The following is a 26861-nucleotide window of genomic DNA, read 5'->3' as shown; positions in this document are numbered from 1 at the left end:
GAATTCATCCCAACTCTGGACGTTGCTACCACTTGCTGCACAGCTGCTTAACACCGACTTCAGCCTCCTTTGCTTTCTTTCCCCTTGTGTTTTCCTCCCATGTGTCTCCTATTAAAACCACCATCATAAAATCTGACTAAGTGTGAGAGAGGAGGAAGAGAGCTACCAGCTGCAAACAGTATCCTTTCAAAACTCCTACACAGTGGTGGCATTCACCTGGCACCTTCCTAGCTCTCAAAGGTCTCTGTTAGGTTACAACCAAGACCAGGACAAACACATTTCAGCTCAAAGAGAAAGCAAGGAACATCAGAAATGGAGAGCACGTGCAGTCAGGTTTTAGCTGCTCATGGAATTGCAAATAGAAACACAGCTCCCCCCTTCCAAGATCTTTTTAAAGTTACTCTCCGTGCTGCTGGGGCTTAACAGTCACAGGACCGAGCCCAGGTGTATCAGTCAGGTTCTTGTTTATTCGCCCCTTTTCCCTTCAGCCAAGCCAGACAGGATCAGCCAAAAATCAAAGCCGCCGCAGCCACCTGTAGAGATGCAGGAACCCATTGGCATGGGCAAGATGAATCCATTGCAGCAATCTGAAGCAAAAGAGCCTTATTATGAAATGCAGGGTTCAGATGGCTTCGGGACCTAATGCCTGTGAACACAAACCCACTGCCAGCCTGCCAGAAACCAAGTCTGTCAATTTGTATTTGAAAGAACAATTTTATTGAGAAAACCTGACATTTTACATCCTCTTATTCCTCTGAATGTTAATAAAACATGTTGGTGTTTGAAAGGAAAGTCTCTGCGTGTTTCTTATTAAGCAGCAGGGGGTCTGCAAAGTCTGCTAAATACTTAATTGAGTGCCAGCAGGTTCTTTTGGTAACTGCAGACCTCCACCGAAAAGACAAAGGTGCTCCCCCTGGGCAGAGCAAACTGGGAAGGTTCAAACTCCTGCACCCAGCACGGAGCAGAAAGAACTCCTGTTACTTCATGCCACATTACACTCAATGAAAGGCTTTCCCTTGGCTAGCTGCCTGCAGATCTGAACAATACCAGGGGGTTTCAGCATTGTGCTGCTCTCTAGATACGCTCACAAGGAGTGGTCTGGGCTTGCGGCTGTCCGCATTCTTCAGGGGGTGAAATAAGACAAGCTTTGTTGATTGTGTTTTTTTTTTTTTCAATTATCTCACCATGAAATGATTCTCTGCTCATTTGAGGGCGATCTGTTAAAAAAACAATGAAGGCTGATTATTTAACTTGAATGAATCCAGAGGGCAACAAAGCTGGTGAAAGATCTTGAAGGCTTGTCCTGCAAGGAGAGTCTGAAGACACTTAGGCAGTCCAGTCAAGAGGCCAAGAGGCAGCCTCATTGCTCTCTGCTGCTTCTTCTGAGAAATGAGGAATGATGCACATCTCTCCTCCTTGGTAATCAATGACAGAATGCAAGGAAATGACAGAAAGATGTCTCAGGGAAGTTTCAGAATGTATACGAGGAAAATTTGACCACCCTCAAGGTGGTCAAATACTGAAATAGACCTACTAGCAAGGTGGCTGATGCCCCATGGCTGTCACTGTTCAATAGGCATTTGGCCTTGGGAACAGTAACAGAAGGATTTAGATCAGGGGAGGCTATAACCTCTCTCAAAGCCTGATTTTACAGCCCTGTACAACAGACTACCTTCACCACCATAAGTGATCTGAACATCCTGAGCAGAAAACAGTGACATTTGGAGAGGGGATGAAATAAAATGGAAGTGTGAAAAGAGCTGCCTTGCAGCTGTCGTTTTCTGTACCTGCATGAGCTGAACGCAGCAACACCTCTGCAGCATCAAACTTCATATACTTTATTATCAGAGAAAATACACGCTTGCATCAAAGTAGTTATAAAAAAAAAACAACAAACCAAAACCAAAAAACTCTTGACACGGGGAATTCAACACACGAACATTACAAACATCCACGAGGACCACCATTCCCAAATGCTACTGCATCTCTTCCTCCCTCTGGGCCCTGTATTTCCTCATGCTCTTCTGCAAGCAAGAGCAAAGGACAAATGTTAACATTTCTGAGCGATTCACAGACCAGTATCACCACATCAGTTTGTGCTGTGACTTCCCCGTCCTAATCCTCAAATAGCTGAGGGAACCACAAAATGCTCTTACAGAGATCCAAGCAATTCCAGATGAGACTGAGCCTTCAGTCACCACAATACAAAGGAAGTCAGGCCATGCTGCTGTGTCCAGCTGCAGGGGTAAGCCCTAAAGACTTTGTGCAAGCTCTGGCCTCATCCTGGTCAATGCGTTGAGGAAATACTGAAAGAAGCTAACCAAGTATGCTACGGGAGGACATGCTCAGCAGCTCAGTGTCCAGTACTCTGGGTCTGCTCTTCACTCCCTGCTCTTGGCCACTCTCCTGCTGAAACATACAGCTTAGAGACAGCACTCAGAGCTGGGCAGCCCACAGACTGGCTGCAGGACATAGAAGGGAGCCTACAGCTCAGGCAAAACCTTTAGTGAGTGTTCTGGCACTTCTCACGTGGAAGCAAGTTCAGAGGTGTTCCCATTTAAGTTAAAGGACAGAAAGTCTGAGAACCCCTTCCTCCGTTATCTGCAGGAATTTCTCCTCCGTAATACTCCAGCAATAGAAAAAATAGAGGCAGAAACATTCACGGGACATTAAGAAGCTCTGTTGGATCCTAAGCGGTACCTTCCACTGGAGGACACAGGGGGCTCTGAAAGACTGACCTGTCCTCTCCTCTTCCCAACCCCAGTGGCTGAAGTAATGGTTTAGGACTTGGAAAACCACAAACAAACCAAAGTCAGGCAAAGAATGTCTGAAAAAGCTATTGGGCTTTCCATGTCAAAAGTTCTCAGTCCCTCTTGACCAAGAAGGCCCCCGAGCTCTTCAGGCAACAGTCTCACCTCAAAGGTATCGAGTACGTGTTGGCAAACACCCATCAGGTCGTTCAGCCCTTTGCGGAATGGCTCAACAGCAGGAAGGGACCCTTCAGAAAAGCAGATGCATTAGTGAAATGGGAGGTGGCTGGGGACCTTCCCCTCGCCACTGCAAGCCAGCACGGCTGTCCCCGCAATGGGGAGAGGCTCCCACAGGACACACAGCAACGTGTGGGCTCCTGCTAGCCTATCACCATCAGCCCAAGCCCAGAGATCAGTGAAGTGCTCTAAGCTATGGCCCAGGAGCAGCAGCTACTTACGCTGCAGTTAGTCTCACATTGGCAAAGCCAAGAGGCTGAGCAGCAATTATTTTTACAGAGTTAAAGAGTCAGCAAGCACAAGCAAGCAACTTGCTTCCAGGAACTGACTTCTACATATCTGATGCTCGAGGGATCGGCCCCATGGGGAAGGAATGAAATAACAGCATCTCTCTAGGCACCAGACAAAACTGCAGAGCACACAGGGCCAGGTGTGTTGGGAGGAACGGGTGACTGCAAGAGGCTCAGTGCTGTCAGTGCTACCTATTGTCAGGGGAAAAAGTCCTCTTCAAGAGGGAAGTCATTGGGTCAGCACACAGAGCCAGTGGGATGAGGCTTTTCAAGACAGCCTCAGGTTCAAAGCTGCAAAACAGCCGAGTAGTTGAAAGAAAAATGAACTATCTTGTTGCAGTTAGGTGTGTCAGCACAGTTACCAAACACCACACTGACTTAAGGGCAGATCAGCTCTGACAGTGAACAGTGGATCTATTCTAACCTCAGCACTACAGTTCAGGGCCTGCTGCCAGCCAACTCAGACACATGGGACCAGGCAAGGCCATAGGATCCTCAGGCCTCAGCTGGCAGATGCTGCTCAGCCCTACAGCTGGGAAACAGAAGAGCTACAGCACAAAGCTCAGAGCAGCCCTATAAAGCAACAGGGCACAGAAGTTGCAGATGGCTAGCAGAGAGAGAGAGAAAAGTGCTTTTCTTTGTTTGAACAACCCATGGCTGAAACCTGACCCAAGCAAGGCAAATCCCACAAAGGGAACATGCACATCCATACCTCTGGTCTGAATGCGGAAGTTGATCTTGCTTTCAGATGGGTGCGTGATGCAGTAGCCACAAAATTCCACGTCAGGGCTGTGGTGGGGAGAGAGAGAAAAAGAACAGTGGAAGCCCAGACTGCCCACAGCACATCTCAGGTAAAGCAGAATTCCAGACCACCTCAGACCTGCTGGGGCTCAGGATTCTTCTGCAATCACCAAGGGGCTCCCAGGAGGGATATGCTGAAGGATAACAGCCTGAATAACTTTATTCACATTCTCCACCTTTGAACTGCAGCTTTGCAAAGGTACAATATGTCGGGCAAGCTCCCGGCACCACCAATTGTCCAGTGGTAGGCCAGAGAAACTACAACACTCTCTGCATTTCAGACACAAAATTTCCTCCACAATTAACCACGAAGGAGCAGTAAGGACTAGCTGTTACCTAACAGATGGAAAGCTGGAAGCCAAGAAGGTTAAGACAGCCAACAGACAAGTGATCTCATCAGCCAGCCCCCTCCTATGGCACTCAAGTGGTAGAACAAGGTAGCCCTAGAGATGGTAGCCAAGATCAACTAAAGGTCATCAGGTAAGTCTGGGGGGGGGGGGGTAAAACAAATCCAAGGTCAGGTCAAAAAGTCAATCCACAGGCCAAGTGAAAGAAACCCAAGTTAAACACAACTGAGTGACCACTAGATAGGCCTATAATGTTAAGAAAGGACGGTGACCAGGTCTGTAAAGTCTGTAGCCAAATACAAGCAATACTACTGCCAAGCTAGGAATTAATGCTCCTGTCATACAGGCAACAACTGGAAGCTGTGAGCTCAAATGAAGCTCCTGAACCAATGGGCAGGGTATGGAGATTGCAGGTGAGACCTGTCAGGCTCCTTAAGGCTTACAAGTGCCCTCTGGGTCCTGATAATAAGAAGAAAGAAAAAGAAAAAAGAAAAAGGAAAAAAAACCATCTGATTTTGGGAACAGAAGTCATAGGTAAGGAATCTTTGATATTATGAGACCCCAACATATAAGGAGATGACTTCTGATTACGTGTTTCATTCTAACACCCACTGAGGTACAGGTAATAAAGAGAAGGCTAGAATAGGAGACAAGTGCTCTTGGCAGCACCAGACACTGTAGGAGCTTAACTTACTTTTTCATGACCATGTATCGGAGGGAGTTGCCAAGCGTGTGGTCCTCATCATGCATGACAAAAGTGACACAGTTTCCATCTGTCCCATCTGCCTGGACCTGCCACAAATTGAAAACGAGATGCCATAATGTCTTCTGTGGTAATTAACACCAGGACACTAGTGAAGAATCTGGCTGATTCCGAGCTACCAGAGGCTGAAAGAACTGTGTTTGTCTCTCTTTCAACAACCTGCACCTGCCTGTGCAGGGCCTGCTTCTGGGGGATGCTGTAAGCACAGTCATTACTTGAACCCTGTAACACTAGCAGCAATCCCCTAATTCTGCTTTTTTAGGCACACAGAAAGCATGAAACTAGGCAGTGTTTCCTAAGAAGCCCAGTTTGGGATCCCCTCCAAAGCCAGTGAGCCACCTAATTAATTGCTCAGCTACCAGAGGGCTGCTGATCCCCTGATATTTCCCCAGGTTCCACAAAGCCTGGTGTACCCAGATGGCACTGATCATTTCCACTCCTAGCAGCAGAGAGACTTTGAGGATAAGTGTAGAGCCTGTCTGGATGAGTACTGATCACTCTGCATCACTCCAGTGATTCCAGCACTCCAGTGGTTTTATAACCTCCAGGTGGAGCAATTCTCCCCTTCCTCCTTCTGCAGGTACAGCTGCCCCAGGGATCTGACTCAGCAGCTTAGAAAGGAGATGCAATCTGCTTCCTGTAGAAGAGATCACCCAGATGTGCAGCATGCCTTCAGGGCAGGTTCCCGCACACCAGCTGTTGCAGAAGAGCAGATGTGATGCAGCAACATGAGGATGCTGGCCTGATGCAGTCTCTCTTGCCTCCTAGCAATCTGCAATCCACCCTCAAAGCAGTGTTACTGGTGATTAAAATAAGGACAGGCAAAACTTGCTCTTGACATGGCAAGGCAATGTGTAACTTGCGCTGTCTGGAAGACAGCCTGCCTGTTGTCCTGCTTGCTGCACCCAGCATCTTTCCTCCTTCCAAGAAAAGGCTGCTAGCCTCAGCTCCTCCTACTGCTGGGCTTTGCAAAGAGCTATTTATTAAAACTGTCTTCAAAAGGGATTTTCTTTTGCATTAAGAGTAAAGGCTTGGACAAGAGTGGGCTAACTCAGGAGGCCGCTGCCTGGCACCCATTCTGTTCACTGCATTCAGCTGCACCTTATCTCAGGTGTAAGTGTGCATATACAAAAAGATGTTTCTACTGGCTGAGAGCGAATCTTTACACCTGAGGTACACAACTGGCATTAAAATAACCTGAAGAATAAGATGCTCGGATCTTTAACAGAAAGATTCGGGAGCTGCACCAACTTCAGAGTCCTTTCCAGACCTGAAGGAGCTTTGGCATACAGGAAGCAGAGGAACAGGACAGGATGCATCACCCGCATGATGGCTGGGTCTGCTTGTGGGAGAGAGCAGCAACACAGTGAGTTCAGCTGTCTGTGCCTCATTAGCACAGCGTAAGTACCGGTGCATTGATCTGGCAGATAAAAGCCAAAGCACCGTTGTTTCACACAGCCACAGCCAAGGAATACGTTGTGCTGAACCTGACTGCTTCACAAACTTGATTTCTCTCTCTCCTTTTCTGTGCAGAGTTCCTCGATACAACTCAGGACTTCAGCAGGACCGCTGCTGTCCTTCCTAGTCAGTTATCTCACCTGTGGCACAGCCTGAGGCTTCAGAGGGAAACCAACACTTGCCCTTAACCAGAACACAACCAGGACAATTACTGCCTGGTCCCCTCAGCGTTTGGTCTGCGCCTTGAAGCAAAAGGCTGAGAAGGTAAAAGCAGTGAGAAAACAGTTGAGATCCTTAGGACTGAACAAATTCAACCGAGGGCTCCAAAGGGACAAGGGAGATGGAAAAGCCTTCGCCTTTCACTCCGGGTGATTCTGAGACCCCTTCTGCCCCACACAAGGTTGAACACTGCCTTGAGGACCTGGTCACCTCTGCAGCCCGCACTCTCTTTTACCATCCACAATCTTGCATCATCCTGCTTGGAGGGGCTGGAATTGATGATGAATCATGATTTAACATCGCATTTGGTGCCACAGAGGATACAATAGAACAGAGACGGATGAGTGTGGAACAGTCCTACAAATCACTTGTGCTTTTCTCACTGTACCTTATGAATACTTAATATTTAATGTCAAAACACTTTGCCGGTCTTTATGAGATAGCATCACTTTCCAAACGTCCTCCTGCTGCTAGTAAAAGTTCACAGGCTGCAGACCGAGAGTTTGGGGAGGACTTAATACAGTTTCATTGTAAGAGGGGCAACTTGCTGGTCGCTCTGCCCCTGCAGCCCGTTATCGTGGCGTGCAGCGCCACCTAGCGGCTGCTGCGCGCAGTGGGGCCGGACAACCAGAACAAACCGAGAACAAGCCGAGGTGCTCGGGGCTGATCGGATCCCCGAACCCACCTCCCGCCGCTTGAAAACCCAGACCCCGAGTGCCGGACTGTAGCAGCTCGGGGCTGTGCCCGCCGCCCTCCGGAGCAGACCCGTCCCCCGATCCCCCTGAGCGGCTCCGTGCTGAGCCCGGCCCCACGTGCCGCTCCTTAGGAGTGCCGGCCCCGAGGGTCCCTCCCGGCTCTGTGCGCCGTGTTGCTGCGGTGAAGGCCGAGCGGCGCCTCGAACCCGCTCCCTGCCGGCCCCGAGCCGCGCGGCGCTCACCATCTCCAGCGCGGCCTTCCTCTCGCTGCTCTCCGCCATGCCCGCCGGACTACAACTCCCATCGCGCCCCGCGGGAAACTACAACTCCCAGCAGGCCCCGCGGCGCCGCGCCGGAAGTGCCTGGCGGTGGGCCCGGCCGAAGGGCGGAGCAGCGGCGGGCGGTGGGCTGCCGTCCCGCGTTTACTTCCTGCCGCGGAGGCCGCTATGCCAGAGGGAGGCCCGGCGAGGAGCCCCCGGCCTTAGGGAACGGCCGTGAGGGGGCGGGGAGGCCCGTTGGTGCAGGGAGCCGCTCGCCGAGCTCCGGCCGTGAGGGCCCGGCTGCGTGCGGCCCGGAGGAGGTGGGAAGCGGCTGATCGCGCTGCAGCGTCGCGGTTAACTTTGGGGCTCCCGGCGGAGGACGGGGGGGGCTTTACTGGGAGCTGAGGGATAAATAGTTGTTCCTGCGGGTCGGGGTTACGGGGCAGCTGATAATGCTGTAGTCGCGTTCGGGTGCCCACCTCGCTGCGTTATCTCTGTGGAGAGCTTAGATATCCTGCTGCTTTACCCGTCCTGCCCCGCTGCCTTCCAGCAGGGGTGGTGGGGAAGCGAGGTGACCCTCATCCAGCAGCGCTGTGTTTGTGCCCAGTGTCACTAATAGGCTGCGTGTGCCGAGACGGAGCTGAACTGCTCAGCGCTGCTTCAACTTGGTGCTCCTCAGGCTTCACATGCCCGGATAAACTGCTGGGCTTCCAGCTGGAAGAGCTGTTAAGGAAATAACGTGTAAGAGGCCAGGAATGGGTTAAAGGGAAGTTTCAGCTGCTTTCTGCTGAATTCATCGTGTTTAAACGATCATTTTATTGCAGCTTGCAGCATGACTTGCAATGCTTCAGTAGTCACTGGGATATGAGCGCAACACTCGGCTCACCTTTGTACATCTCCACTGCCTGCCCAATGCTTTTGGCGCAGCTTAAGGAGCTCTTTGGGTCTGTGATGTTTTCTGGCTGAGGAATGCAGCCTCCTTCCCCTCTCCTTCCTATTTTGGAACCCTTCCATGCAATGCCTACCTGAGTGAGTTTGGTTCCTACTTATAGGAAGGTTTAGATTTAGTTATTTCCAGCCATCTCTGTGCTAGGAACCAGTTGTTTTCTTTAGGCTGTATGAAGGGGCAAAAGTGTTCTAATGGATTTGATTCCCGACTCTTCTGTAGCTGATAAGAAAAGCTGTTTTCTGGCGTAACAATGGATTTCTATTAATAACAGAAGCAATGGATAGTTTCTATAGGATTGGATGTGACACTGTTTGGAGAGAAAAATATATGCTCACTGCTCATCTGTTTAAGTAAAACATTCTGCTGAAAGCTGAAGAAATGTGACTTACAAAGCAGGTAGTTACTGACTCCTAAGTCAGGTAGAGAGCTGGGAATTCAGGGGGGTTTTGCAACTGCTCTTTTGTATTCATCCTGTTCATTGAGTGGCTGTGCTGTAAACAGATTTGTTTCTAGATTTGTTGGTCACCTGATTGCTCAAGAGGCTTAGCTGTGTTTGTTTGGCCCTGGCTGTGACCTGCTGTTCTTCCACATGCCAGCACAGTCTTGGTTCTCTTGTTGAACTGGATGAAGTATTGCAGATGTCTGTATGCTGGTGGGTATCATCAGGCACGGTTATATGAACTCCTCTTGTTTTAGCTAATGTTGATGCAGGTCACTGTGCTGCTCACAAATCATTGGAATTGTGGTGGCTGCCAAAGAGTATTTTCCTAGGAAAATGTTTGTGTTCCTTCTCCATGGCCCTGTCAGAAGGTAATGAGCTGCTGTTTCTTTAATCAGGAGTAACTAAGAGCAGTTGCATGGCAGTTAATCATTTCTCTTTGCAAGATCAGAATCAGCCGTGTGGCTGCTCTTGTCTCTGATAGGATAAGCACTTAATTGGAGGTATCCAATGTTTAGTGTTTTTCATCCCTGTCTATAAACTCATTGGATATATTTTGTGGCTTGTCCTCTCCCACTTCAGTATTTTCAGATAGAGGTGGTGGCTCCTGCAGAAAGCTTCCCAAAAGTTACTCATTCCTTTGTGCCTTAGCTCTGAGTAATCCCCCTTTCTATTCAGTTCAAATACTCTTATCTTACACAAGTAATAGCAAAGCCTCCGAATTTGCAGAGTGGGGACTTGTGGTCAGTAACTCACTCAGCTTGTGCTTAGCTGCAAAATAGGTGAGTCTTGGCTTACTGTCACTTTGTCCCTCTGATTTGTGTGTCTGTAGCAATGTGCTTTGAGGAGCTGAGAAGCTTTTGGAGGCCAAGTTACTGAAATTTGTGGCTACTTGTCATCCTCTGTGTGGCTGATTTGCGAGGCTAGGGTGAAGAGATGATGTTCTGGAATGGCACCTTGCATCCTGTGTGGCAGGAAGTCAGAGATCTCAGTGCTGGGTGTGCCCTCAGGTGTTTTGCATTGGTGTTTTTGTGTGTTCAGCCCTCCCTAGGCTCTTCTAGGTGCAGTTTTCTGGAGAGAGGTTCAGGTTTTCTTTACAGGGGAAGCTCTAAAGCACTCTAGGCAAGATAAGATCCAGCAGGCTGGCTTGGTGATGCTGGAAGGAAATACTGTGGTTAGGTTTGTCAACGGCTTTGCAAATGACGTGGCTCTCTGCTTGTCATATGATGCGCTTTCCAGTTGAACTTGGTGAAGTAGGGAAGAACTTTGCCAGCCTTGCTTTTCTATATTCTGACTGTCATAGTCTTCAGGAGGATACTGACACTGATTGACCATAAGCACCATCTGTTTTTGCCTTCAAAGGTCATCATCTCCAGAGCTTCTTAGACACAAAATAATGACTTTTTTTCTGTAATGCTGACAGACTTGATGTTAGAGGGCATTTGTGAGCCTGGAAGTCAACTTAGCTGCATCTGAGGGAGAAAACACAAACCCATCTGTTTTTCCACCTCTGTCTGCTGGCACTCCTAAGTCTTTCTGTCATGGAGGGGAGGGTGATCAGTCAGGCAAACAGCTGTTTTCACACACAGTTCCCTTCAGCAGCAGTAAAAAGGGACTGCTGGTATGGACACCCCTCACCCTCTTCCTTCCTAACAATCTTTGTGCGTCAGCTGGGTATGAATCAGGTTTAAATCCCTGAGCCACCTTCAGGTGAATCTGGGACCTGGGTGAGGGTGATGGGAGGGGAAACAAGTGGGATACAAGCACTTGGGTACAGTGCAGCAAGGACAAAGGAAGTGATCTTGGAAAGAACAGTAGGTAAATGCAGCAAGTTGTCTTTGTTCTGAAAATAGGGCTTGCTCTGAGATGGAACAAATGAGAAACTTGCCATGCGAAGCAGACCAAGGGGCTTTCCTTGTAAACCTGGTAGAATTGATGTGGTATGTGCAAAGGTGCAAATCTCAAGCCAAGAGGAAGTGAAAGAAGCAGACCTGTTTGAGATTGTCTGCAGCCCCTCTGCAGTGCTCTGCTGCTTCAGCTCTTGGTCCCTTTTTGTGGTGCCTGTCAGGAAGATCATCTGCATAGACTTGTCTCTGTGTAGCATGAGCCTTTCTGTGTGTTCCTCCTTCACCTTTATTGACATGACAAACCCTCAGTTTTTCTAGAAAGCACTTTGCTGGGTGCCATCCTCTGGAGCTGTGTTCTTTGAAGAAGTTTACTGCTCTGCTTCCTGCTTTTTGTTTGCTTTGCTCTCTTGTCAAACTAATCCTTTGTTGCCTTCTGTTCCCGTAGATGGTGCTGGTCCTGAACTCTCTGGTGCTCTCAAGTGATTAGCATAAAGACTGCAGTAAAATCAAGGAATGTCTTGAATCAGTCCGCAGGTTCATTTTCTTTTCCTCTCCAGCCTTGAGTTCTTATACCTGCAGGTACCTGTTGCCATCCAAGCCTGAGTCTGTCAAGCAGCAGAACTGTAAGCCCAGTGCAGCAGTGATTGTATCTTCATGATCTTGTTAACATCCCAGCATTTCTTGGTCCATCTTTTCCCTTATTGCTGTAATCTCTTGTGCTTCAGTCCAAATGAAAGCAGACAGATCTTTCAGTGCAGTCACTTCCCTTAAACACTGGAGGGGTAGAAAGTTTGACTGGCAATAGCCTACATTCAGCCTTTCTGCCTGAGGTCTTTGGATCCTGAAGCTAAATCTGTTGTACCTAATTTCTAGAGAAGTCTCTGAGCTATTTGCTTGCAGTGAAGTTGGTGTGTAATCTTTCACACAGTACAAATCAGGCAATATCAAGGTAGTTAGATGCAGGGGGAAAATGAGTTGTTTTTTTCTTGGTAGGGTCAGAAGTCTTCTCTAAACAGAAAAGAGGCTTATGGATATACTGAATCAACCAAGCAAACGTCACAGCTGTGGTGTGACATGTGGTTTCATATGTTCAGTCTTAGGTCTGTCATTAGATTAACATGATGATACTTGAGCTGATTAAGTGTGCCCTTTTATGTGATTGTCCTTTGGCTTTACAGTAGCCTGACTCTCAACAACTTGCATATTGTAATCTGTATGGTTTGATATATATATGCAAGAGCATTGGCTTGTAAAAAGAGCGTTACTGTAGATAATCAGCGTGCAAATGTTGCTCCCTCACTTTGAGATCTGCAGATTACGTGCTCTTATAGAAGTCCCGGTGCATCAGTGAATGTCTCCAGGCTGTAAGAAGTAGATATACGTGGTGTGACTAATCAAGCAGCAGCTTTTCTGCTCAAGTTTGAAAGCAGTCAAGTCCAAGGTACTACTGTTGGACTGAAGTCATCTGACACTCAGCAGGCTTCATCTTTGTGAGGAACTGCTGCAAGACAGTTGCTTTCTTTCTGAGGTGTAGAAAACCAACTAGAGGTGATTGTGGTCTTACTGAAGTTCTAAACAGAACCTGAAGGGGAAAAAGAGAGAAGCTTTCTAACAGCAATACACTGTCAAAGTATTGAATGGATTTATACTTCCTTCCCATTATGCTGAGAAGATATTATTGATACAATGTTTTTTTTCCTGACAAATAATACAAACCTAATTCTTACGGTGTTTTTATTTCCAGATAGCGTGAAGCCATGGCTATTCTCTTTGCTGTTGTGGCGAGGGGCACAACCATCCTTGCCAAGCACGCCTGGTGTGGAGGAAACTTCCTGGAGGTGACAGAGCAGATCCTGGCAAAGATACCTTCTGAAAACAACAAACTGACCTATTCACATGGAAAGTGAGTGATGTGTTGCTCTTATGGGTATCAGAGTAGAGACTAGCTAGCATGCATGAGGACAGGAGTTAAGGGATGTAGGAGACTTCAGTTTTTCCTCAGATCAGTTGCGTATCTTGATTGCTTGAAGATAAGTTTTTCAGGCAGTATCTTTTAGAGTCATCCTGAGGTACCACAAATGCTGTTGTGAGAGAAGCTTTTATCCCAGGCTTATGCAGATCTCTGACCATTCCTCAGTAGTGGTTGACAGAAAAGAGCATTTGAACTCAACATCTCATGGCACTGTGCTTCTGTGTTGCATTTGTGGAATACAGAAGTTAATGCACTGCAAGCTAACAATAGAACTGCAGAGAACACTGGTTTAGCAGCGTTCTATGTTATTCCAGCTCTCTTTGAGTTGCATCATGGCTGGATTCTCAGTCAGTGTTGTCCATGCTGTTGTGTTAAAGCCATTTTAGCTGTCCAAAGATTCAAAAGATAACATTTTAGGTAGTCTTCTTGCATCCTTCCGTGCCTTGCAAGCACAAAGAGACCCCAGGGAAGAGCTTTCAGAGGAAGTTTCCTGTTCTTTTAAAGTACTTTGCATACTAAATCATTTTTAGGGCAAATTTTAAGGGCAAAGTAATTTCCTTTTGTTATACCTTTGCCTTGAGTGCTGTTCAGCCATTTACAAAATTGAGCTGCAGGAGTGCCACAGTGTTCTTACAGTTGGAAACTTGAATTGTGATAGAGGTTCACTGTTCTTCAGTAGGAACACTGAGAGGTAATTAATCACTGCATTTATGTTAGCAAAGCATGCTGTGAAGTGAATTGTCTTTTGCTTGCTACTAAGGACTTAATGAGAATTCAACACTGTAATGCTATAAAGCGATGAAAAACATAGCAATAATAATGGGGTGATGAAGTCTGCAACTGCAGCAAATAAGGACAGGCCCAAATACAGTAGCTGTAAACACAGAAACAGAAGAAGAAGAAGAAGAAAAAAAGCTTGTTTACCTTTGAAGGCCTCAGGTAGGAAGAAATCTCAAGGAAGATACTGTTACCTCCACTGCCAACCTTTAAATGAGGTCTGGGAAGGGGTGGATCCTGGCTCCACTCCATCTGGTCACTCAGGTACATTGCATGCACCTGAGCTCCCCTGGGTTGGCCCTGCCTTCCCACCAGGTGTTCAATCACTGCTTCAGGCTGTGACAGCATTTCTGCTACAAACACATGGCAGAAGATCACTGCATTTTGTGGTGTGATTGTTTTGCTTTGCATTGTGTTGTTAAAAGTTAGTAGGTGCTATTCTGCAGCTTTGGGCATTGAGCCTAGTGTCAGAATCTCCACTGCTGAAGCCTCATCTGACAGGTATTGATATTGCTTTTCCTGTGCATTTGAAGAACAGCCTCATTGGTCAGAATCTGTCTTTTTTTCTTGTTGTTTTATTTTTGAAAACTTCTGGTCTTTTCAGGTAATCTCCAAGGAAAGTCAGCTTTCTAGCATAAGTTGTACTTGGGGTTCTTCTCTCTCTGCCCTTTAGATTCTTCTACCGTGAGGAGACTTAAAGGCAGTGCTGGAATAAGCTTTAATTCTCCCTTCAGAAAAAGCAACAGCAACTGTAGATAAGGAGCAGCTTTACGTTCAGTTGTAAAGCTTCTGTGTTCTGCCCTTAAAACTGCACAAGGCAACTGCTATGCAACACATGCATTGCAATGCTAGATTTCTGTAAAAAGGGTCTAAATGGTGGTGAGAAACAGATAGCATCACTAAAAAAATTAACAAAAAAAAAGACAGCTATGATGGGATGTTGTTTTTTCCGGTGGGCCTGGAAATAACAGCTTGGTTTTACTTTGAGAGGAAGGTTTGGCTTCAAACTGGTTTGCACTGTCTTTCAGGTTACTAAGAGTTGCATTTAACAAACATCTGTCTGCTCAGCATCTCTCAAAGCATCTTCATGTGAATAAGAGAATGCAACCACGTGCTTCAAGCCTGTTTAGCCTGATGGTTGTTCTCTTAAATTCATTTTCTTATGTGGCTGCTTTTGTTTTGTAGTCCAAAGCAGTGTAACTTAGTGGTCATACAAACATGGCTAAAGAAGCAAGTCAATGTACCAGCAAGGTTCACTGAGGTATTAACTTCCTTGTCACTCCCATCAACTGCAGATAACTTCACAAGCTCACTGTGTGGGGGTGCTTTGTGCAGACAGCAGGGTTAGATATAATCTTACCCCCGGTTATCATGTCAAGGTGTTGTTTTTTTTTTCCCCACAAGTAATTAGCTGGAAGAACATGGAACTGAAGTTGTTTGGCAGCACAAGGTTGCTGTGACGTGTGGGGTGCTGCAAAGTGCACGATGGCAGTTATTATTTATGTGTAAGTTGTCTCTTATTTAGTGTAGCTGATAGAAGATAAATGCTTAGCATCTGATGAAGATAGCTGGGGTGTGTTGACATCTGTGTGACTTGCTGAAGATCTCCTTGAGAGAAGCCCTGTGGAGATGGACTTGGGACTCCTGGTCGATGAGAAGCTGGACGTGAGCCAGCAGTGCGTGCTTGCAGCCTGGAAGGGCAACCGTGTTTTGGGCTGCATTAAAAAAGGGGTGGCCAGTGGGGAGAGGGAGGTGATTTTCCTCCTCTACTCAGCTCTTGTGAGGCCCCATCTGCAGTGCTGTGTCCAGTACAGGAAAGATGAGGAGCTCTTGGAGTGGGTCCAGAGGAGGGACACTAAGATGATCAGAGGGCTGGAGAGCCTCTCCTGTGAGGAAAGGTTGAGGGAACTGGGCTTGTTTCTCTTGGAGAAGAGAAAGCCCCAGGGAGACCTCATTGTGGACTTCCAGTACTTGAAGGCAGCATATAAACAGAAGGGGGAATGACTGCTTATCGGGACAGTGATAGGACAAGGGGGAATGGTTTTAAACTGATACAGGGGAGGTTTAGGTTAGATATTTGGAGGAAGTTTTTCACGCAGAGGGTATTGATGCACTGGAACAGGTTACCCAAGGAAGCTGTGGATGCTCCATCCCTGGATGCATTCAAGGCCAGGCTGGATGTGTCTCTGGGCAGCCTGTTCTGGTGGTTGGTGCACATAGCAGGGGGGTTGAAGCTAGATGAGCATTGTGGTCTTTTTCAACCCGGGTCATTCTATGCTTCTGGCTGGAATTTGCTCTTCTACTTTTTGCAGCCCCTAAATTCACTGCAGGCAGCAGCATCTTCTCCATCATCTCTCTTCTCCTGGCAGAGGATGTCTTGTGGCATCTTCTAATGACTTGTTGTTTTTTCCCCTTTTTGCAGTTATCTGTTTCATTACATCTGCCAAGACAGGATTATATACCTCTGCATCACAGATGACGTAAGTATTTTGGTAACAACTATTGCACATACAGGCTTTTTATGAGTTCTAGCTTCTTCTGTGTGTATGTCAACAAGAAATCAATAATGGGTGCTAATTGCAGATGGGTTTTATTCCATTGGAGCTTATAACTGATGGTAGTGAGAATGCGGTTCTGAAGCTTAAGCCTGAAACTTATGCATGTGAATAAGTATCTCTAGGGTTAAGTTCCTATTTAAAGCAAAATCATCTCCCTGGTAGGAAAAGATACTAGGCACAGAATTAGATCTACATTATGCTTCAGTAATATCTGCTTCCAACTGATGGCCAGGATTGTGTCTGGCGTCTGGCTGCTGCTAAAAACCCAGGATAACCAGCCGAGTCCTGTAATGCACTACATGCCCATCTAAAATGGGTATTTGTGGGTTTTGGACTGGCTGTGTGCTACATACACTCCACGATCTGACTGGCTCTGGATGTGGTCTGCTCATTCTCTCTTAGGACTTTGAACGTTCCAGAGCCTTCAACTTCCTGAATGAAATCAAGAAGAGGTTTCAGACCACGTATGGCTCAAGAGCACAGACGGCCCTTCCCTATGCAATGAACAGCGAGTTCTCGAGTGTCTTAGCTGCACAGCTGGTGAGTTCTGTTGCTAAATGGGATTGCTTTGGCAAGTTAAACTTCTCCCCGCAGGGTCTTTCTGTTTTTCATTTGTACCTGATGTACCACACTGAGTCTGGATATGAAGGCAGAGGAATTTACTGCTTTTCCCTGTATGTTCTCTACAGCTGAGTTGCCTTACTGCTTCTGTGATAAAAAGGGGCTGGGGTTAATAGTGAGGTATTCATTATTTGCACTGCATAGCTGCACGTGAGATTAGATCTTAAAGGCAGCGTTTGAAATGTCAAAGCTAGCTCCAGTTGGCTCTCCATTCCAAGATAACTTCTCTGTTGTTACAAGCAGGATAAATGGATGCTACTCTTTCAATTGAACTAAACTTCAAAGTTTGAGTATCTAGTAATTCCAACCTACCCTTCACTTCTCTCCTTCTTTCTTCATGGATATCCGTGGCACACTGCTGGAGTGTGGTAGGGTATTTGCTTACAGTGCTGTTTCATTTTCATGAGGCCAGAACACTGGGCTTGGGTTACGGGCAGGTTCTGTGTACGGAATCACTTGGGAATGGAAGTCCTTGCAGTAGCTTTAAACAAAAAGAAGAGGATAGAGTGTTTAGAGTCTTCTGTTTAAAATTCATCACATTTTTTAGAGTCCTTAATTGACAACAATTTCATAACTCAAGTGGTGCTATTTTTTGAGACGTGCCTTAAATTAAAAGGAAGATGTCCTTGGAACCTTGGTTTTCAGAGCTTGTTTGCAGACTGTATCTGGGACAGCTACAGCTGGCACTGTACACAAGATGTGTAGGAGGCTCTCAGTCTGCTTTGCTGTGGCTGATCAGTGTGTGAGCACTGAGGCTGCTGCCCTCAAAGCTTTCCTTTTTTCCTATTCATCTACTAAAGAAGCCAGGTTTGGTGACATTCTGGATGTAGGAGGGGAGGTCCTTTGGCCACCTGGCAGCACAGCTGGTGTAAGGGCAGAAACTAAGCAAACTTCTAATGCTCACCAGCATTAACAGTTGTGTATTGGTGTGCAGGGCGGAGCTGGGGGAAGGTGAGGGGAGGATGCGCGCTTGTGCTGTTGCTTCCTGAAGGTTGTACTGGATGTTGTGAAAGGAATCAATTGTGCTGCTATCCTTGATGGTGAACGGAGATGATTCATAGCTTGTGAGGTTGCACATACTTCACTGCAAACAGTGTTCTTCAACTTATGCGGTAGGCGGAAAGCAATGAATAATAAAGCCAGCATGTCTTCAGAAAAGCCCAATGGATCGTGCTTTAATAAATTAGATTCAGTCCCATCACAGAGAGGAAGTTGGCTTTTTCCTCTACCAGCCCTTGATGTGTGGAGACTGAAACTACACAAAGTGATGATTCATCAAAATGTAAGCAGTTTTTGGCTGGAATCAGCTTAATGCTCTGCCTTATCAGAAGAGCCAGGCGGTGTTCAGAGCCCTGGTGGTGGTATTCCTCTAAAAATCCCAGCATTTCCATTGCTCTAAAGCATAAAGCAGAGCTGCTTACTTTAGCTTTTGCATATTGATGAAATCCAGGCATCTAATAACTCTTAACAGAAGTTAAATGATGGCAGAAAGCTGTTCCTCCAGCTTCTGAAGATTAGAGCCCTAACGATCAAATGCTTCGTGTAGTGGGAGAACGGGATTGCTATCAAGGTGGTTACAGAAGTAACTGAAGGAGTTTAACTGGTGTGATGCTGAGTGGCAGTTCAGAGGTTGTGCTGTTACTCAAGCACATCACACAGATAACACTGAAAAGGGAGGCCTTGCTTCCAGTCAAACCAGCGACCAGCTCAGGTAGTTGCTGCCAGTTCTGCAGCTTCTCCTAAAACCAAACTAATTTGTTTTGCATTTTTTAAAGGAACTGTTACTTCCAGTGCTATATCCATCAGTTATGACATGAGTATGTCAATGCTGTCAGAGCACTATGCTTTTGCTTCCCATGTGGTCAGAAATTTATGCAAAGCGAACACTTATTTAGGAGAAGATTGGGGCTTAAGAAGCCACCTGGGTTGTCACAAAGTACAGCAGAGACAATCTAGTCCTGGACGCTGCTGTCAGCAAGTCTGTTTAGATGGCTTCTTTTTAGGAGGTGATTTGTGAAGCCCTCAGATACAAGTGTGGTGGCTACAAGTTTAAAGCAAGACAAAAGTTTTGTTGAGTTTTGTGAGAGAGTTTTGTGTTCCTTGGGGGAGGTGACGTAGGGAGCAGGACAGTAGGAGCTGTGGCTGGTGATGCTTGACTGCGTAGGACCTCTGAGGATAGCAGACTTAGTCCCAGAATAGCAGAGCTTAGTTACACGATACCGACTTCACCTTAATTCCCCTCCTTTGATTCTGAAACCATTGTGAGACTCCTTTAATCTGGGGATGCTGGTTAGCGTTTCTCCCGCCTACCAGCCTGAGTCAGATAGTCACCACAGGCTCACCTGTGATCCCAAAAGCTTCTTATGTCTTCTTTGCAGGAAGAGCAGTTAGGCGACTCAGACTGACCATCTTAAATGCCTCATGTGATTCTTCCATTTTGCAGTCCCTCTTCATCCTTGCTGGACACCCTTCACCCTTGATGCTCACCTATAGATACAGACACATTTTGTCCTGCTTGTGTAATTGCAGCGCTCTTTATGTTTTATAGAGAAGCAGAGAGAATCGTGTGAAGTTCTGGCCTATTACAAAGACAACAGAAGGATGTCTGGGAGTGGGGGCAATGTGTTAACTTTCCTTGTGATTTAAGTTCCTAAAGAGGCTGTTACTCCTGGGCTCTCTGCAAGTTGCAGGCACTTGTCTGCTGCATAGCTGCTGCAGTGCAGGAGTAGATGAGCATGTGTGACCTGTAAGGGGCTGACAAGTTGGTTTGGGGTCTCCCATACAGTTGTAGATGTCTCGTGTAAATTGGAATCTTAAATGTATGCCCTCTGCCCTGCTCAGTAGGGAACAGGAGATTCCCTTTTTGTGTGTGAAGTGCTACATTGAGGATCCTTGTTCTCACTGACTGTTCATTTGTTACAGAAATACCACTCGGAGAGCAAGGGCACTGACCAGGTAGCAGAGACACAAGCCCAAGTTGATGAACTTAAAGGAATCATGGTTCGAAACATAGGTATCTTGCTTGTTCTTGTGCCACGCGTGCAGCACTCCACTCGGCCAGAATGGTGGTCCTGCAGGAAGAGTTACTGAGAGTGGAGCTGGTGATGGGGCTGTCCTCTCCTGACGGAACTGGTGATGGTTAAAGAGGCTGGGGAGCTCTGAGTTTGCAGTGCATTGTGTTGGATGGGAGCACAGCTTGCTGGGAACATGTACAGCTTGCACTGAGGTTGCAGTGTGCTCTGGGTTTTGTCCCTGCCACTGCTGCCTTTCTGCAGCTGCTCTGAGGAAATTGCTTCTCAGCATTTTGTCCAGTTGGACTTTGCTCGGGACAAATCTGACAACAAAATAAAGACCCAGATCTGGAACTGACTGAAACTGAGTTGATTTAGTGCCGAAATTTGAGATTGCTCCTTGAGTGTCACTGCTTCGTAATCTCAGAAAGGTTGAGGGCTACTTATTGTCTCAGAAACCACTACCAGGAGCTCATTGTGGCTTCCAGCTGAGCTTTGGGTATTAGAAGCAGCTTTTCACACTGGGATTCTACTTACAGATTGGGATTTTTCTCTTTCTCCAGACCTTGTGGCACAGAGAGGAGAGAAGCTGGAGCTGCTGATCGATAAGACAGAGAATCTCGTGGATTCCGTAAGTTTGGGGAAGAACTTTCAAATGGGGAATTAGTGGTCCTGCAGCTGCTGTGCTCGTTAAAGAGCAGGGGAGGCAAACAGCAGCATCTAAAGCAACTTTTAAACAGACATTAAAGCATCTCAGAGTAAACGTTTCCTTGTGTTAGAAACAAGTCCTGTCTTATTGCCCCCCTCTGTATGGCTGTTTAGCCAGCTACGTACCAGCCATGCAGCTCCTTAACAGGATGAAGGGGTAAAGTAAGTGAGAAATGACTTAAGTTGTCACATTGAACGTAACTGTAAAGCATATGCTATCTAGACAAGTGGCCTACATATAGATGGGAAGTTTTCCTGACTATTCCCTGAAAATCCCTAGATCAGATTCAGCATCTTCAGTTCCTTGCTTGGGGCCTAATTCCTTTGCTGCCCTCAGATTCACTCTTCAACCCTATAGAGTGCCAGTGTGTCCTGTATGGGAAATTGTGGATATGTGGACATCTCAGAGCTGGCAAAAATGTTGTCATGCTTTTAAGAAATGAGCTAGGGATGCTTGCAGTTGCCCAGTTGGGAGTACTGTCTTCCTGCACTGAGTACTTGAACCTTACTACTTCTTCATGTGGTGGCAGTAAGTGGTCTAAGCTCAGGTAATGCCTCAGACAAAAGGACTGGAATTCCTTCATCAGTCTGAAGTCACACGTGCTCACTGTGGATGTTTGTTGTTGGAAACAATTCAGAGAATGAATGATTGGAATGTGGTGCCAGTTTGAATGTTTTACAGCTCAGTGGTGAGAGAGTCCTTGGAAATTCAGGGTTGAAGTTTTCAAGAGCAGTGAAGTGAACCAGTTTATTGCTCCCACGTGAGTCTTCACTACCAGAGCGGTGTACATAAACCACAGTGCACTGGATCCTTTCAGCAGCAGCAAGGTCTTCCTTTTGGCAGGGTGGTCTGAAGAAGCCAGTACTCAGAGCAGTCCTGTCCTCTGGAGAACTGGTCTGGGCTGAGATGAGGGGTGTTGCTGCAGTGTCTGCACCAGGACAGTTATCAGTAGGCAATAATCTGTTTCCATACCTAGAGACTGCACAGTTGAGTGAGAGAAGTGTTTCCAAAGTTCAGATGGTAACTCAGCGTTGAGTCAAAGTTGCATTAATAGGGATGCGGTTCTGCTTGATGGAGGTGCTTTGTGGGGAAAACCTGACAATAACCAGCAGGGTGTGCTGCTGAGTTGGCTCAGCCTGGACGCTGCAGCCTTTCTCTGTGCAGGCATCTCTTTGCATGAGCTGCTCAGGGAAAGTGTTTGGGGAAGGGGTGAGTGGCGGGGAGAGTTGTGCTGATGTTACCTGGTGGGTGTTTGAAGTCTTCTGGTGGCCACAGCTTCTCTTGAATGGATGGACTTGCAAGATACTGAGAGAAGACATGGAACAGGATAAATACAAGCTTTCCACAGAATGCGACAGGTCAGAATACTGGAGGCAAGTGCTGGGAATTCTGGTATTAAAGGAGTCACTTTTGTGGCTGGAGTAGAACTGATGTTGAGTGTAGGAATGAAGGTCAATAATTGTATTTTTGGAGTACTTCAGTTCCCCAAAGCTTGTAAGTCAAAGAAAAACACAACCAGATGTAGTCCAAGGTAATCTCAACCTTGTGGGCAGCTGACAGACCTGATGATGTCCTGTGCCCAATTCTTCGCAGGCTGACTAAAGGAAGGTACAAACCCAAGCTGGTTCTGGATTACTTCTATTATTTGGATTTTATTAATCTTGCCCTTAAGGTAGCATAGGAGATCGCTTTTCTTTGATGCCAGGTTAGCTTTGCATTATTGTAACTGCAGGAGTTAAATGGATCTGGAGGAGATAACTGCAGCTGTTTGGCTTATTAGGGAAGTAGGGTGGTACGGGTATGTGCCTCTTCATCTAGCTTCTTGGGATGCAGCTTTCTCTGCAGTAGATCACGGAATAAAACAGCTGTTTTACTTTCTCTTCTAGTCAGTCACTTTCAAAACTACCAGCAGGAACCTTGCTAGAGCCATGTGTATGAAGAACCTCAAGCTTACCATCATTATCATCATTGTATCAATTGTAAGTATGGAGCATAATCACCTTCAGCTCTTAAGCCAAGCTTAACTACTGGAAAATGCTAATAGTGTATTGCTGTCATCAGACTCGCAGTAACTCACACTTGGTAAAGTCTTAGCTCTAAAACGAGAGTTTTTAAGGTCCTTTGTGAGATATGGAGAAAGGAGCATTGTGCCAGGCAGTTTTTCTTGTCAAGGTGATAGCAAAAGTTTTCTTGATGATTTTGTCTAGCTCACAGACGCCTGCTGTAGACAAGTGCCTTGTTAACTCCTTAGAAGTTAAGGCATTGAGCTCATAGCTCCTCTAGCTGCATTGGCTCTCTAGGCCTTATTCCTTCAGGTACTCGTTACTTACCTTGGGATGGTCATATCTCCAGCCTCTAATGAATGTGAACAGCACTAACATGAGGATGCTGAAGTACTTTGTCATCACTGAAGCCTTTGCTGGAGGAAAATTCTCATCCTGTGTTGCTGGATGGATGTGGAGAAAGAAGTCTTGGTGCAAAGTACTGTGGAACAATTGACAAGTGATTTTAGGGTGTTTATAACCTGCGGTTTTCAGACTTGTGTTTTGATACCAGGCCATGTCACTGAAGGACAGAATTCTCCACTGAAACTTGTTTTCTTTCCCCAGGTTATCATCTATATCATCGTTTCTGCTGCCTGCGGTGGGCTTGCGTGGCCAAGCTGTGTACAGAAGTAACCAGAGACAGCTGGTGCTGGTCAGTTGGAGATGAGAATCACAGCAGTGTGAAGAAGCAACCTACAGAATAACTCTTATCTTTCACTACTGACACCTTCTCATTCTTCATCCCTCCAGGACTTCAGACTTTTTGCCTTATCACCCCAAACAGGCCCAGCCGGTCGCTGCTTCTGTGCAGCTGTAACCTCAAGAACGGGCTGTTTTAAATTACTTGAAGGGGGTTATTTTGTTTTCTGTCCCACCTACAACCTTCTCAGCCAGCTGGTACCGCCAGCTCTGGAGGGTACGCGCATGCTTGTCCATGTGTCCATGCAGCTTTGCACTTTTATGTGAGTGTGCAAGTGGAGAACAGCTCTGCTAGCAACTGTCCTACCCATGAGGATGACACTGGAGGATAGTTTGGGGTGGGCTGAGCCAAGCTAATGGGAGAGACACAAGGTGGGTGTGCGTAGTTCCATTTTCCACAGACCATGGAGATCAGGTGCCCCTCCCTGCACATCTGGCCTCTTGTAGTGGCTCAACATGTAGGGGTTGCAAGTGCAATATTGGTGGTAATAAAAAGAATGGTTTTGGGGCTGGGGCTTTATGCACTGTAAGATGTAGGCGTTGCTTCTGTGTGAAATCTCCCTTTTCCTGGTGGTCTTTCAGCAGTTGGTAGGAGGGTGATAGGTCACCTCAGCATTTCCAAACGGGCCTCCTCTTGACCATCACTTCTTTCTCCTTCCTCTCCTTTAATTTGTAGCTAAAACAATACAGTAAAGGAGATGGTTCTGTATAGTTAAGGTTGCAGTAATGGATATCCTTTGTCATGTTCTTTCTCCTGTTCTTCTGAGGGTGGACTAAAACGAATACTAACGTTACCACTTGATAAAGTGAAAATGGGAGCCGATCGAGGCTGATGTTATTAATCAGGCTTGAGAAGGTGTCCTATATCGGCTGCTTGTGCTTTTACTCTGAAGGTTTGTGCTAAAATGAGGACAGAAGGTTGGCGTTAAATGGATTATTACTTTCTCTATAGTCTGAAGCAGAAAAGGTCTTTCAGATTAGTAACAGCTCCTCGTGCTGGGGGTAAAAAGAAACAACACAAAAAACAACAACAAAACTCCAAAGCTTATTACCAACTCTGGTAATGTGCTGTATCCAGTGTGTATATAAAGGGACTCCTGTGCCTGGTGCTGGAAGCTGCAATGATCGTGTTTCTGTCCCATCAGGCCACCCTCAGGAAGGGGCTGCACAGCAAGCGTGTAGGGCAGCACAGTGGCTGGAAGTGCCAGCAGACTGGGAACAGCTGAAATCTGGTACAAGTATCAGATGGTCTGATAAAGGAAGCTGCACCGCTTTGGCTTGGGGAAGTGACTTCTGATGGTGAGTGAAAGCTGTGCAGGTACAGGAAACAGGCTCAGTTTGGTGACTAAACTCCAGCACTTGGTGCCATGGGTTCCCTGAGTCCTGCAACACAGGCTTGCCGGGCAGGGTGGTGACATTCAGTGTCTGCTCCTTCATGTGACTTTTCTGGTGCGTTACACTTTCCAACAGGTGTCACATAAAGTTTCCCTATAAGCTTGCATGGTTATTTGGATGTGATTTGGAGGCTAAAACTTAACTAATGGTAATTAAACCTTGATATCCAGAAAGGGCCAACTGATCAGCACTGTGGTCTGCTCGTACCCTGTGTTAATCCACTGTAAGACAAAGACTCTGTCTTACCTGGAAGTGGCTGTGAAGGAGAGCCCTTCTCCTCCTCCTGATCTTTACAACCACCTACAGCTCAGTGTCCAATTGTGCATGTTTTAGGGACTGTTGATGTTACTGTGTTAATTTCTATGATTTGTTGTCTTATGTACAAACCCTTTTTAACGAAGACTTCCTCTCCTTTGAAAGGATGCACTGAGGTGTTAGTGTACAAACAAGGTTAACCTGGTTTAAATAAAGTGACTGTACAGAAAGGAGACTTGCTTAGTTGTGTGAAAGGCTGCCTGGCACCGGACGGAGGAGCTGTGTTTAAAAACAAAAGTTAAACAGAGTTTGGTAGCTTTTCATCTACCTTGGGAACGTTAAATAGACGTTGTAGTGTTAGGTGCTGGAAGTAGGTTCATGCAGCAGTATGAGGGAGTTAGATTTCCACTTCAACTTGCAGAAACTGTTTGAGTTCAGGTGATAGTTATCGTGGTTCAAGGTAAAGAAACTGCATCTTAATGATGTCTGCCAGGGCTTGGAGATGATACAGAATGTCAAAATCTGAAGGAAAAGCAGCTGGCATGAGAATGGCTTAGGGAATGAAGGGATTTAGCCTGACTTAACATCAGTTTGGTGGCACTTGCAGAGCTGAGCATTCTGTGTGGACCAAAAGCAGAGGGCTGTCCTTCCTCAGAAGAAAGCCATCCTCAAGTGCTTGTCAATATCAGGCTGATATTTAAAATGCCCCTGACTCTGAGCAGAAGCTGATCTCAGAATGAGACCCTGCTTATCTTTCCTGCTTGCTTCTCTATTAGCCTCAGGTCTGTCTAGAAACGTCTACAGCAGCAGTTTTGTATGTACATCTGTCTTGCAGTTCTCACAGAACCAATATCACATACCTGGTAAGATTTAACTAGAATATGATGTTGAAACACTTACTTTCACTTCTTCAGAAAGCTTTTATTCTTTACTTTTCCTTAAGTAAGTAGTAGCTGCTGTCTCAACTGCAGAGACGGCAAAGAAATGTCCTGCATGGAAAATGCAGACACGATCCTACCTTTCGGAGTACAGACCGTAATAAAACTCTCAAACAATAGAGAAGTCTAAATGAAGTGGCGGCCAATCTCTTCTTTACTGTCCCAGGGCACAGAAAGCTGAGCTCAGTACAGCGAGTTTCCAGCTCTTCCACCAGGCAGAAGCATTTCAGAACCTTCTGCATGAAGGAAAAGCTTTAAGACAGCGCAAGCGACCTTCAGGGCTTTAGCATGGAGCAGTGAGAAACCTCTTTGCCTGAGATGACCTTTAGTAGACATTTTAATGTGTGGCAGGGAGGGAAGTGTTGGGAGAAGGAGCAGAACTCAGTCATATCTGTCTGTCTTTCTCGTGTTCTGAGCAGTTACACAAGCCTTCCTTTTGGTCCTTTCACTGGCTGCAAGTTCTTTCAAGACTTAGAAAGGCATCTGTTGTTGTTTTTTTTTTCCACAGGGTCGAGCAGTTGTTGTAAAGCAAAAGGGGGTAATTTCAGCTTCAGGGGAGCTGTGGTATTCAGCTAATAGTGTAACAAAAAAAGAGAACTGCTGTTACTCCAGTTCTCATTCTTAACTTCCAGGTATCTGTTCCAAGAGGTAATAACTGTGCTCTTGATGTTTACACACCTGCCAAAAGCTGTTCTTCTGTCACTGTTCTCTCATCCCCCTATGCAGAAAAGCCAGCTTACAGTGTAGTCAGTTCAGTGCCAGCGTTATCTTCTAGGTGCACTGACTGTTCAGTAGTGGAACACATACATGAGAGTTAGTCTGGAGC

The 26861-nt window shown here is 46.4% G+C and overlaps 2 protein-coding genes across 2 annotated transcripts; one reads left to right on the top strand and one right to left on the bottom strand.

Moving 5' to 3' along the window:
• Positions 1–1815: 1815 nt before the first annotated feature.
• On the bottom strand, positions 1816–7904 carry LOC140252287 (DNA-directed RNA polymerases I and III subunit RPAC2-like). Its single transcript, XM_072336780.1, has 5 exons — positions 7803–7904; positions 5120–5217; positions 3990–4066; positions 2916–2998; positions 1816–2024 (listed from the first exon to the last, which is right to left on the bottom strand). The coding sequence occupies exons 1-5, from the start codon at positions 7839–7841 to the stop codon at positions 1977–1979; spliced, it is 345 nt and encodes a 114-aa protein (XP_072192881.1). The 5' UTR covers positions 7842–7904; the 3' UTR covers positions 1816–1976.
• A 54-nt stretch (positions 7905–7958) lies between these two features.
• Positions 7959–25330, top strand: VAMP7 (vesicle associated membrane protein 7). The gene is made up of 8 exons (XM_072336779.1): positions 7959–8140; positions 12800–12958; positions 16227–16284; positions 16765–16902; positions 19906–19996; positions 20558–20625; positions 22590–22682; positions 23313–25330. The coding sequence occupies exons 2-8, from the start codon at positions 12813–12815 to the stop codon at positions 23379–23381; spliced, it is 663 nt and encodes a 220-aa protein (XP_072192880.1). The 5' UTR covers positions 7959–8140; positions 12800–12812; the 3' UTR covers positions 23382–25330.
• Positions 25331–26861: the final 1531 nt, after the last annotated feature.

The sequence above is a fragment of the Excalfactoria chinensis genome, chromosome 4, assembly GCF_039878825.1.
Source record: "Excalfactoria chinensis isolate bCotChi1 chromosome 4, bCotChi1.hap2, whole genome shotgun sequence".
Lineage (NCBI taxonomy): Eukaryota > Metazoa > Chordata > Aves > Galliformes > Phasianidae > Excalfactoria > Excalfactoria chinensis.
This window is presented reverse-complemented; position numbering and strand designations above follow the sequence as displayed.

Bases quoted from the DNA above. Each gene is read 5' to 3' on its own strand.
- VAMP7 (XM_072336779.1), top strand. From the start codon at position 12,813: ATGGCTATTCTCTTTGCTGTTGTGGCGAGGGGCACAACCATCCTTGCC. The intron at 16,285-16,764 runs GTAAGTATTTTG...ATTCTCTCTTAG, and splicing joins ACCTCTGCATCACAGATGAC to GACTTTGAACGTTCCAGAGC. The intron at 22,683-23,312 runs GTAAGTATGGAG...TTCTTTCCCCAG, and splicing joins TTATCATCATTGTATCAATT to GTTATCATCTATATCATCGT.
- LOC140252287 (XM_072336780.1), bottom strand. From the start codon at position 7,841: ATGGCGGAGAGCAGCGAGAGGAAGGCCGCGCTGGAGATG. The intron at 4,067-5,119 runs GTAAGTTAAGCT...TCCCCACCACAG, and splicing joins CGATACATGGTCATGAAAAA to CCCTGACGTGGAATTTTGTG. The intron at 2,025-2,915 runs GTGAGACTGTTG...TCTTGCTTGCAG, and splicing joins ACGTACTCGATACCTTTGAG to AAGAGCATGAGGAAATACAG.